At 35.7% G+C, this 13,171-nt stretch overlaps 1 protein-coding gene and 1 pseudogene across 5 annotated transcripts in view; one reads left to right on the forward strand and one right to left on the reverse strand.

Annotated features, from left to right (window-relative positions):
• The window catches only part of Ppm1b (protein phosphatase, Mg2+/Mn2+ dependent 1B), an 88,420-nt gene that overhangs the window by 50,295 nt on the left and 24,954 nt on the right, over positions 1-13,171 (forward strand). For all 5 annotated transcript variants that reach the window (XR_011704336.1, XM_027934366.2, XM_027934365.2 and 2 more), the window contains exons 3-5: positions 4,240-4,357; positions 9,915-10,026; positions 10,386-10,443. Coding sequence is in view for 4 of the 5 variants with exons in the window: in XM_027934366.2 (XP_027790167.1) it covers positions 4,240-4,357; positions 9,915-10,026; positions 10,386-10,443 (288 nt within the window). In the remaining variant the exon portion in view is untranslated. The remainder of the gene's footprint in view (positions 1-4,239; positions 4,358-9,914; positions 10,027-10,385; positions 10,444-13,171) is intronic.
• Positions 7,038-8,800, reverse strand: LOC114091954 (mediator of RNA polymerase II transcription subunit 28 pseudogene; annotated as a pseudogene).

The following is a 13,171-nucleotide window of genomic DNA, read 5'->3' on the forward strand; positions in this document are numbered from 1 at the left end:
TCTGAGAACTTGCATTTTAATAGGAACATCCCAAATCCTAGCTCTGCAAAACTAGCATATTGTTGGAAAGAATGTAGCACCATCTAATGTTGAAACTGAACCTTCAGCTAGTTTATGCAATGTCCGTAGATGTTAAGTATCATTATTTCCTTCTCATTTCAAATACTGCTAGTGAGCACACTATGGCAGTTTGGGTTCCTTGGCACACTATTTGGGAAACATAAGTTTCGCAAAAAGAACAGTTTTTGAGCTGGTTGAGGTGGCACACACTTGTAACCCCAGCAACTCAGGAGGCTAAGGTTGGGGAATCACAAGTTCAATGCCAGCCTCAGCAACTTAGCAAGGCCCTGTCTCTAAAAGGCCAAAAAGGGATGGGGATGTAGCTCAGTGGTTCAGCGCCCTGGGTTTAATCCCTGGTTTAAAAAAAAAGTCTTTGGAGCCAGCTAGCTGGATTTAAGTTATTATCTTTGGGCAAAGCCTCTATTCTTTCATCTTCATGAAAGAAATACAGTATCTTCCTCGTGTGTCATTGAAAGTAAAGCTCTTAGCAAGTGAGTGAACTGTATTTGGTTTATAAACCTTAACAAATTTTATTTCCTTTGATGATGGTTATGAAATAGAGGTACATTTTTGGAGAAGAAAAATTAGTTTTAAGAATGAGGTGATGATGGAAGCAACAAATATTCTTCAAAGGACTTAGGCATACGATTTATCATTTTGTGTATAGGTGAAAGTTCGGTCTGTTTCTTCAGTTTGGCTGGGGTGAGAACTATAGTAAATGAGATCATTACAGTGAGTTCCAGGTTACATAAGTAAATATTGCCAAGTGCGGTGGTTCACCCAGCAGCTCGGGAGGCTGAGACAGGAACATCACATGTTCAAAGCCAACCTCAGCAAAGGCAAGGTGCTAAGCAACTCAGTGAGACCCTGAGGATGTATCTCGATGGTTGAGTGCCCCTGAGTTCAATCCCTAATAACCCACTACCACCAAAAAAAAGTAAATATCAGTGGTTAAATTCTCAGGTATTTATTTACTATCCTTGACAATGAGAGATTCTCTTCACAACTTATTTCATGTGCTATGTTCCTGGATACTTCTTTATAATATTGGAACATTCAGCATTACAACTAACAGCATCAGATCATTTTCTGCTTAAGTTTAGATCCTTATTTATGACAGGGACACTGGTTTCCTTGACTTATTACTATCTGTTGATTATTAGTGTAAGTTCTTTAAGAGTGTTACTGCTATATGAGTAAAAGAAGAAAATAATAATTGAGTTTTAAATAGTTAACTAAATGCTTTTGTTACCCAGGCTGGATCCTATTTTAAAAACATGTTTCTAGATTTAATGAAAAATTTATGCTGACTACCCAATGATGATTTGTCTCTAGAAAATGGACGAGTCATAAAGGAAAAAGGACCTTTTTCAGTTGCTATATAAAAACTACTGAAACAAACCTTGTAGTATGTGTTTAGGGGAAAGTCATCTTTACATAAAAAGAGAAGCAGCATCTTTGCAATCACACATGCCTGAAGTATCAATGTAAATTATGTCCTTTTAATGTCTTTAAAGAACCATAAACTTCTTGAGACAAACTTTCAATTATTTTTCCAAATGATTGAATTTATATTTTATAATTTATAAAAATGTGATAGAACTTGTGCAGCTTTTTTTTTTTTTTTTCCTTAAAGTGGTATTGGGGATTAAACCCAAGGCCTTATGCATACTGGGCAAGCACTCTACCATCGAGGCGCATATGTAGCCCCATATACAGCATATTGATTAGGAAATATTAAACAATGGTTTTGCTATTATCACCAAAATATGGGAAGGTTAGAAGAGAAACTAGATTTCTAAAAATGTTAGGGGTTCACTCCATTTATTCATAAAACATATAGTTGTTTTTATTATTTTTATTTTTGGTACGAGAGATTGATTGAACCCAGGGGGACTTAACCACTAAGTCACATCCCTAGGCCTTTTTATTTTTTTGTTTTGAGGCGGGTTCTCACTAGGTTTCTTATAGCCTGGCTAAATTGCTGAGGCTGGCTTTGAACCTGCAATCCTCCTGTCTCACCTTCCTGAGCCATAAAGTTGCTTTTAAAAGCATCCTTAAGGGGCTGGGGTTGTGGCTCAGCGATATAGTGCTTGCCTAGCCTGCGTGAGGCACTGGGTTTGATCCCCAGCACCAACTAAAAAAACAAACAACAACAACAAAACTAAACAAAATGAAGGTCTTATGTTCATCTACAACTAAAAAAAAGGAAAAAAGCATCCTTAAGGGCTGGAGCTGTGGCTCAGTAGAGCACTCCTCTAGCAAGGGTGAGGCACTGGGTTATATCCTCAGAACCACATAAAGATAAATAAATAAAGGTATTATTGTGTCCATATATAATTAAAAAATATTTTTTTAAAAAAGCGTCCTTAATATCATAATAAATGTTACAGTGATGCCTGATTGTTTAATATCTACAGTATATTTTAAAATATTTTAGATTTAAAATTTTTTATTGACCTACACTCATGATATATGTATATTCAAACAATCAAATAAGTATTTCTAAATATTAAGTCATAGATGTTCTGCTGAGTTTCATAAAAGAATGAAATCACTTGGCCAGTGTATTAAGTCTTCCAAAGACCTGACTTTCACTGCCTTCAAGCTTTGCTCTCAGTAACTTAGAAGGTGGAAGCAGAAGTTCCTTAAGGCCTTTCTTTTGGGCCATGTCAGGTGAACTCTGGAAAGGTGGCAACCTGAGCCAAGCAATGTCACCTAGCTGTTGGCCATAATGACTGAAAAGACTATAGAGTAGGTTTGACCTTGATTTCTTTTGCTTGGGTTGGCAAGCCCACTATCAGACAACATGGCTTACTGCATAGGTTCATTAACTTAGTTTTTTGCAGTGATCAAGGTTGGGAGAATAAAAATAATTGTTATCTTAACATCTTCTTCTGGTCTACAAAAGTCAGTTAAAGTAGCAGGATGAGATGCTGGGTGTGGTGATACGCACCAGTAATCCCAGCCACTTGGGAGACTGAGGGAGGAGGAATTCAAGTTTGAGTCCAGTTGCAGGAATTCACTGACACCCAGTCTAAAAATAAAAAGGGCTGGGAAGTAACTCAGTGCTAGTAGAGTGCCCTGGGTTCAATCTCCAGTACAAAACAGTAACAAAGAGAATTTTAATGTATTGTTTATAATATGGTACTAGGATATTGTATATTCTCTTTCCTTTTTAGTATAACTAAAGTCTGCTACTATAGTCTTTTCAGTCAGTAGAGCCAGTAGCTAAACTGACATTGCTTGGCTTAAGCTTGCCACCTTTCCAGAGTTTACCTGACATGGCCCAAAAGAAGATATACTAAAAAGGAAACAGAGTATACACTATTCTGTGTATACTAAAAGTGTGATTATAGAGTGTGATTAAAAGGCAGCAGTAAAATTCATCCTTAAATTAGCCATTTTAGTGTTTTCTAAAGACCTTGAAATTATTTGTGATTTTGTTCAAGCATTTGCTATATCTCTTTAAAAGTTGTCCGTATGCCAGGCATGGTGCCAACTGCTTGTAATCCCAACGGTTTGGAAGATTGAGATAGAAGATCTTGAGTTCAAAGCCAGCCAGCAAGATGCTAATAAGCAACTCATTGAGATCTGTCTCTAAATAAAAAACAAAAAAGGTTTGGGTTTGGGAATGTGGCTCAGTGGCTGAGTACCTCCACTACCATCAAGAAAAGTTGTTCATATGACTATAGTTGAATCTCAGAACAGTTTCAAACTTAAATCATTTTTTTTCTTCTCTTATAGTCATTCATTGTAATAGTTTCTTGGCTGTCCTACAGATCAATAATTTTCAGCTATGTTAACTTTAGTGGAGTTGTGCTTGTATTGCTCTACTTAGGTTAATTAGCTAGAAAAATTTGTAGATGCTTAAAAGGACACATTTTAGATTTAAGCTATGATTGAGAATATTTGATAGGTAAGAGGATATACTTCTCAGGCTGTGAAATGTTGGTAAGAATAGTTACAGAGAATTAAAATTCAAACATAATTACAGATATACTCATATCTAAACACCTTATTTCTTCAGCTTATATTTTAAATAGTTCTTTGGAATAAATGATGTGTTAAATATGTACATTTTGTATGATTAATTGCTTAAGGTAACTATTTTAAAGGAAATAATAGAAACTTAGTAGAATGCAGTAATGTATTTTTTTTTCTTTCTTTAACATACAGGGAAGTCGAGATAACATGAGTATTGTATTAGTTTGCTTTTCAAATGCCCCCAAGGTCTCAGAGGAAGCAGTGAAAAAAGATTCAGAGTTGGATAAGCACTTGGAATCACGTGTTGAAGGTAAGAAAGACTTTTTTTTTCTTTATTTAGAAGAAAAGAAAAAGTATTCTTATCAGATAATTCTTTAAAAATTTTCTTAGAAAACATAGTTATTTCAAGTCAAGCCTTTTAAAAACAAACATCTACCTTAAGATTTACTATCTTGGATCTGTGTATGTAAGTTTGAGAAGGGATTAATCTTTTCTAGGTTTATAACTGTCTAGATATATACCCTCAACAGTATGTTTAAAGTGTTTTTGTCTGTAATTTCTTTTTTTTAATTTATTTTTTAGTTCTAGTTGGATGCAATACTTTTTTGTTTTGTTTATTTATTTTTATGTTGTGCTGAGGATCAAACCCAGGGCCTCACATGTGCTAGGAGAGCGCTCGCTCTGCCACTGAGCCACAGCCCCAGCTGTCTATAATTTCTTTAACTCTAAATGATTCTTGCCTATAGGTCTCTATGAGTTCTGCTTTTTTGGGTGATGGAAAGATGAGAAACTCACGTGAACCACATCAGAAGCACTCATTTCTTTTGATAATATCATAATTATTAAGAGAAGCTATTTATGGGTGATAGATTTCTAGCAGGCTATAGTTTATCAGAAGGCAGGAGGAATGTTTAGTGTCCTGTTTCCTTATTCATAAAGAGAACAAGCATTTCCTCCTCTCTTTTTTTTTGGTGCTTGGGATTGAACCAGGCCCTTGCACATGCTAGGCAACTGGTCTGCCACTGAACCACATCCCCAAGATTGTTCGATGGATGGATGGATCGATCGATCTATCTATCTATCTATCTTTCTTTCTAATTGCTATTTATTTGACAGATAACTTCTGAATTAATATAAAGAAATGATAATGACTCATATACACTAATTCAAAACATTTTCAGTAGGTATCAAGTAGAACAGTTGCTGATCTTTTCACCAAAAACACCTTTATCATTGAAAGATTGCCTCAAACAGTTAATTTAGGTGTTTTTTAATTTTTTTATTTTTTTAACTTATAAGATGGACACAGTATGTTTATTTTATTCATTTATTTTTATGTGGGTGCTAAGGATTAAACCCAGTGCCTCATGCATGCTAGGCAAGTGCTGTACCACTGAGCCACAACCCCAGCCCAACTTTTTAAGTTTTGACCTATATATTCCAACCAAGGGGATCTGCTGGCATCTGGCTGGTCATCATAGGTCACAGGTCCTTAAGCCAAATACCATCCTTATAGCACACAAACAAAATGAGTAATTGTATGTACAAAGTAATATGAAGTATCATATAAAAATACATGTTGGGTTCAATTCTCAGCACACACATAAATAAAATAAAGGTCCAATGACAACTAAAAAAATGTACATATATAAAAAGTACATGTTTATGTATATTCAAGGGGAGTAATGCCTATTTCCCATGAGCATACAATGCAGCAAGGGGCACAGAAACTAACCCACATTCACAAACCCACAAAACAGTAGAAGGAATAAAAGTCCTGTGCTCTAGAGTGGTGTGGAGGCTTCATGGACCAGATGGCATCTAAACCACACCAGGAACATTAGTGGATACCAAGGCAAGTGGGGAGGGATCTTCAGGGCTAGAGGATGAAATGAACCAAGCACACGTGCCACATACCTACTGACTGTTCAGAAGACAAGTGGAGTGTTTGTACTGGCTGAAAGGATGTAATCTAAGAGATGCATAAAACAGAACAGCAAACCTCCTCTGACAAGAGGGCAAAATACCTTCCCCCACAGAGGAACTGCATGTTCTCTATGGAGGTGAAATAGTGGAGGATCACTCTGTAGGTCGCCCTCCACCACAAGGCCCTAGTCCTTGGAATCAAATCCATGAGCAAGAATCTTCCTTCACATAAACTGCCTTTTCTCCCATAAGTAAAACAACACAAGCAAACAACATAAAACTCAAAAGAAAACAAATCAGACCAAGCATTGACCCCTCATATTTCAATTGTGTCCCAGCTGTCAGGCTAAGGAGACTGGATCTGCTCTGTTACTCACACTGGTTTATTACTGCAAGGTATCTAGCACATCATGCTCTAGTACAGCTCTCAAAGCAATAACACCACACAAAACATAAACTTACCCAAATAAAAGGCAGCATCAACTTAAGGATCTACTGTAATATTACTCCACTAATCTAGCAAATTTTAACCCTTTTTCTAACCCATTTACAAAATATCTGCACTATATTGTTCTGGAAGCATTGCAAACATTGCATTAGATACCTCTTGAGGTAGTTCAGAGTCTTGAGACAGCAAATTTACATATTTTTCTCCACTACCATGGATGGGTAGTTACTGTAAAAGGCCTAAAATCAAACTCCTTCCCCCCCCCCATTCTCGGGAGTATTATAATTTTCCCCCTCCGATCATAAGCTAACAACTGGAAAAATACAAAATCATACAAAAATTTTAAAAATAAGCAAAAAACTAAGAATCTGTGTTATCAAACTAATAATCTAAACTTTGCTACAAACAAATAAAACAAAACCTCACTTCATTTACCAAGCTATAGGCATTTTATAAAGTACTCAAGTAATTAACAGTTCATAAAAATCGGGGGAAATTTTTAGGTAGAAACAAAATTAATACAACTCATTCTCAAATAGTTCTTCTAAAAGGCAATGTCCACACAGAGGTTTAGTGAAACTGTCTGCAGGGGGCTACCTTGTAGTTCAGACCCCTCTCAGGTCTGCTTCAGAGGTGCAGGGATATTGGCAGACATCTGCTCCAGGTAAGCCAAGGAGTCCTGAGGAACTTTGCCTGTCTTTCTGTGCTGCACATTGATGTCCTCCAACATCAGCTGCCAATGTGTCTCAACATTGTTGCTTCTGCACCAATGCATCTTATTGCTGCAATTCGTTTCTTAATTCTGAGACGTCCTCTTTAATGACTTGCTCTGGTTTCTGGGCAGACAACTGCAATCTTTTTTGTAGGGAAAAAACAACTCTGTCTTGCAATATCCAGAAGTTTCTGGATACACTGCTCAACACCAGTTCGAATTTCTTCCTGATCCATGTCATTGACATAATCCTGACTCACAAGAGAAGCAAAGCAAGCCTTGAATGACAGTTCCACCAAGTTGCGCTACAAGTTCTTGGCGTGATAGGTGCTGCCTGAAGAATCGAGGCCTGGCTCTGGAGTCTGGCTGGGGTGGTGGGGATCCTGGCTGCTGCCCAGAGAACATACCACCCAGCGGAGCCACCCTGTATGAGATGGTGGGCCCATTGCACCTGTGTGGAATAGCCAAGATTTTTGTTTGTTTATTATAAACCACAGAAAAGAAACACCAACTTTAGAGTTTGTTTTAAACACCAACTTTAGAGTTTGTTAATTTCTTTTAATAAAGAAATCTATCTTATTCAGATAAGATAGCAAGACAGACTTTATCTAGTGGGTCTATAATGATAAGTACAGGGACCCCTGCACTGGTGGGGTGGGGACACATTGCGCTCAATTTAGATTTCATCTAGGGCAAGTGGGAGTTTATTACTAATGAGCAGTGTGGTGGCTAGTGGGTGGAAAATTACTAGGAAGAAACAAAAAGGTCAAGGGTTTGTGTCTAAACTGACTTAATAGGATTATTGCTGAGAGTGGGCCAGACAAGTGGTGATAATAGTGATAAGATAATGTGGAAGGTTGGATAGGGAGTGTGGGGGAATTTCCCTAAAATCTTCTTAGTATGATTCTTGCTTACTATGTATTCTTTAAGGACAAGACAAAGTTCACAAAGGTGGTTCTAGTCAGAACTCAAGAACCTAGTCAAAGGAAAGAGCTTTGTCAAAATAAATTAGCTATCTAAACACACAGAACCATACCTGAAAGTCCTCAGCAAACTATAATTTCTCAAGCTATGATCAATTCTGTTCAACATGGATTGTTAACATTTAATATTACTTATTTCTTTTTTAAAATATTATTTCTTGTGTGGTTTGTAACTTTTAAAGTATGTCTTATATGGCAGAAATGGAAAATACATAGTATCATAATTCCTGAGTCCATGTCAAGTACTTGATTATAATCATGCAGTCAAAAGTTAAAAAAAAAAAGGCTTTTAAAATCCCTGGAAAGGCAGCCACTACAAATCAGTAACTTAATTTTTATAAGGCATCATTTTTTAAGAGCATTGTATTTCTGTTGGAATTTTAAGTCATGTAATCTGACATTAAATTTTCCAGCTGAAAGCATTGATATATTGGGTAAGGCTGTATGCATATTTTGTTTGTTTTGTGGTGCTCTGGATAGAACAAAAAAAAAAATTGGTCCTAAATGTCAGTAGTGCAAGGTTGAGAAATCCTGTGCTATAGCAGTACAAGTCTCAGGTAGAAAAAATTATATAGTCTTTTCATAAAGCTAACAGCTTAGAAACACGGAACATCAATATATATGGATGGATAGAGTAATATACCTACTGTAGGTGTGGGTCAGAGAAGGATTGGACAAAGTCATGTATGAAGTTGAAGCTGAAGAATGAATCATACAAAGGGATCGACTGGATTGGCATGAAAAATGTTCCAAACCAAAGCAAGAGGACATACTTGTGAAGATCTAGAAACAGAGAAAGTCGGGCAGAGTTGAGAGAAAGTAAGATGGTGAAATCTTAAAAGCAAAGCCCAGAGTCTTTTTGAGGGTTGATAAAAGGTTTGGATTTTACCTCTCTTTCTTTTTCCCCTCTCTCAAAAATAAATTGCCATTGTTTGATTTTTGAGAAGTTATGTCTTTCCAATGTCCAAATAATCAAATTTTCCCATAAATTGTGTAATAGAAATGGAAAATGTAAATCTTTGTTTTAAGCATTATCATGCTCTGATTTCCTTCTGTATATTACTAATGTATCTTTGTATGTGTGTACTGGGATTGACCCAGCGGCACTCTGCCTCTGAGCTACATCCCCAGGTGCCCCTCTTTAGAGACAGAGTCTCACTAAATTGCTGGGATTAAAGGTATGTGCCATTGCCTCTGGCCTTCTTCTTTATTTTAAATAAGTTATAGAACATTACTTATTTAGGTAACAAAAAATGATTTTTTTAATAATATTTTTAGTTGTAGGTAGACACAATACCTTAATTTTTATTTATTTATGTAGTGCTGAGGACTGAACCCAGTGCCCCCCATATGCCAGGCAAGTTTCTACCACTGAGCTATAACCCCAGCCCACAAAAATGATTTTTAATTTTCCTTTTTTTCATTATAGTTGTTATCCAGCTATTACTTTAGTTTTCCTGTAATTCTGGCATTAACAACATTATTTTTACTTAAAATTAGAGCTTAAGTATTTATTCTATAGCTGTTACTTTGTTCATTTTTAGTAATTGTTAAACCATTTCACTCATTTTCTTATGTGTCCTCTTATTACTGGAACTTTAGTGCTAGCTTGTGCTTTTATGAATAATACTGGCATGGATCTGTGTATGCATATAACTATTACCTCTTTTTGTTCCTTCCTAGAGGTAGTACTGTTTTTTATATTTTAAAATAGTACTTCTTATTTTAATTTTTTGTGAATACTGGATTATCTATCAACATTAATTAAGGAACTTTTTTTTTTTAAATAAACCTGCAGAAATTATGGAAAAGTCTGGTGAGGAAGGGATGCCTGATCTTGCCCATGTCATGCGCATTTTGTCCGCCGAAAATATCCCAAATTTACCTCCTGGAGGAGGTCTTGCTGGCAAGTAAGTAGAACAAAAAAGTTAATTTTAGTAGTTTCATTTAGTAATTATATAATTTTAGATAAGAAAAACAAATCAGAAGCACATCAGTTATCTAAGGAAATGAGTTGATGTTTCTCAAATTAGAGAAGAACTTTAAAACTTCATCCAAAAAAGATTTTTAAAAATAAATTGTCATACTCTTTGAGGATGAAAATCTTTCTTGTTAATTGAGAACAAATGGATTGTGCAAGATCAAATTCTCAGTGAAATATAGAAACTGTGTTCTTGGCAAGTATTTAGTGTGATAGTTTTTTAGTGTGGTCAAGAATGAAGTATTTGAAATACAAGCTTAAAAACTAAAGCTTTTTGTTTTTTTTAAGGCGCAATATTATTGAAGCTGTTTATAGTAGACTGAATCCACATAGAGAAAGTGATGGGGTAAGTTTTGTTTTATTTCCTAAGCATTTGAAATAATATACAATATAAATACGATATATAAATACATTCATATAATTAATTCTATAGTAAATTATCTTTTTTTCATTTTTAAGGAACAATTAAAGGTTTAGAAAATGGAAAAAATAAATAAAATTATGTGTTGAAAATAGCTTTGTTATTTTCTGGACATCAGATGGTCTTTTTGTTTGAGCTATCCTTGTTTCTTTCCTGTATGTCTGCATTTTCTTCTCCCTTATAACTTAATTTTGAGGCAAGAATGTGCTTTTCAATATCTCAATTTCTTTGTAGGCTGCTACCAAAAATTAGTTGTTATTTTAACAACCAGTTCTTTCCCTGTGCCCTGTTGTTCCGACCTGAAGATAATTTCTTTCTAATACTGATGTATTATGGTTATGTGAATGTTGATTGAGATGACGGTTTCTATTGTACTCTGCTGTGTGTCATCAGAGCAAAATTCTTTATTTCTTTGCCTTTTGATGCCAAACCTAGAGGCACCGATGAGCCACCAGCTGCTGGTATACATAGTACTCATACCAGAAGACAAAACAGTGTAATTTTTAAAGTCACACTCAATTTCAGAGTTAGCAATTCAAATATGAGCATATTTTCTCCAGTTCATGTTTTGGGGCATCTAACAATATATGACTTAATTTTTAATATATATGCTGCAAAGTTTTAAGGGAGCCAAATTTAGCGAATAAAACTCCTTGAGAAATATAGACTAAACCTCCAAGTCTCCGTTCAGCACCTCTTGACAGGTCTTAAGATAGAAAATAGCTATTAGGTAGACATTATTCGTCTCAATTGCATTATTTATTTTCCAGGATTTATTATTGTACAGCAATAATACAATTTCTTTTTCTTAACAATAAAAGTGTCCTGGTAAAAGGAAAGTTTTACAGTTAGTACAGTTAATGAGTACTATGTATTGCTAATGATAATGTTTATTTACATCTTAGTTCTAGAGCAGTGATTCTGATACTTTTGTGTCAGAAGCTGTGAACATTAATTTAAAAATAAATATATATGTCATGTGGTACATTCAGATGAATCTCAAACAAATAAGATCTTGACAATTAAAAAGGTGGTAGGGGGCTGGGAATACAGCTCAGTTGGTAGAGTGCTTGCCTTGCATGCACAAGGCCCTGAGTTCGATCCCCAGCTCCACCAAAAAAAAAAAAAAAAAGTGATGGTATTTTTAAGAGATAAGGAGAAGAGAATCTTAATTCTTGGGCTAGATTATAGATTCCTTAATGGCATCCACTACCTTGGTTAGCCAGAATAAACTTCTAAGAAGATAGCTGTTGGGTTCATTGTTAGCCATAAATATGCTCCCATTTCTTCAGGTGTTTCAGAATGTGACTCTAGTGGATAATCTTGAAAAATACACATATATTATATCTTGCTGAATTTCTTGGTCCCTCAAAATGTTTAAGACAGTTTCATTGGTGCACACTTGTAATCCCAGGGACTTGGTAGGTTGAGGCGGCAGGATTACAGGTTTGAAGCCAGCCTTGGCAGTTTAGCAAGACTATCAGTGACTTAGCAAGACCCTATCTCAAAAAAAAAAAAAAAGGGTTGGGGATGTAGCTCAGTGGTAAAGTGCTGGTAGATGCGGAGGCTGGGGCTGTAGCTCAGTGGCAGAGCACTTGCCTAGCATGTGTGAGGCATTGGGTTCGATCCTCAGTACCACATAAAAATAAAATAAAGGTATTCTGTCCATCTACAACTACAAAAAAAAAAAAAAAAGAAAAGAAAACAGAAAAAAAGTGCTGGTGGGTGCAATCCTCAGAATCAAAAAAAATATATTTTTTTAATAACCCTACATTTCTTCTTAACATATACCAAGGATCCCCCCCCCCCTTTTTTTTAAGGTCTGGAGATTGCACCTGGGGCACCAGGATACTTTACCACATCCTAATCTTTTACTACATCCCTAACCCTTTTTATTTTGAGATAGGGTTTCATTAAATTGCCCAGACTGGCCTTAAAATAGTGATCCTCCTTACCCGGGCTCCAGAGTAGCTGGGATTCTAGACATGTGTCATCATACCTGGCTGACTTTGGAATTTTTATAAAAGAAAACTATACATGGTAGCTACCTAATGGTGAACAAATAGAAAACAGAACCATGAAACTAAGGTTTATGCCTAAGATATAAAACTTGCAAAAAAATAAGATTTTATAAAACTTGATTTAAGTAAGATTAGTATATGGCTATGTAAATTTAGGATTACATACTTAATTATATTTATATATATTAGCTTTCCAATAACCACTGGAAATCTACATTGTAGTGAATTGATGAAGGAGGAGACTAAAACATAAGACATTGTTCCATCCATATGATCGTGATGTTCACAATGTATTTAAAAACACAGAAGTTTCATAAATATTTCATGTAGTTTAGTAAAGAATGACAAAGAATGTGACTGGATGTAGCTGTCACTCAGTGGTAGAGTACTTGCCCAGCATGTGGGAAGCCCTGGGTTCAATCCCTACTACAAAAGGGGGTAAAGTGTGTGTGTGTGTGTGTGTGTGTGTGTGTGTGTGTGTAATTGTCATATAAATGTGTGTGGTGGCTGCTATGAAAGTTCACCTAAGGTGAGAGAAAGTCAGATTCTTAAAGCAAAGATAGGATTTAAAGAGTGATTTGAGTGGCAGAAATGAGATGAAGATGGCATTTCAAGTGAGGTAGAAAGGCAAG

Source organism: Marmota flaviventris, chromosome 14 (assembly GCF_047511675.1).
Source record: "Marmota flaviventris isolate mMarFla1 chromosome 14, mMarFla1.hap1, whole genome shotgun sequence".
NCBI lineage: Eukaryota > Metazoa > Chordata > Mammalia > Rodentia > Sciuridae > Marmota > Marmota flaviventris.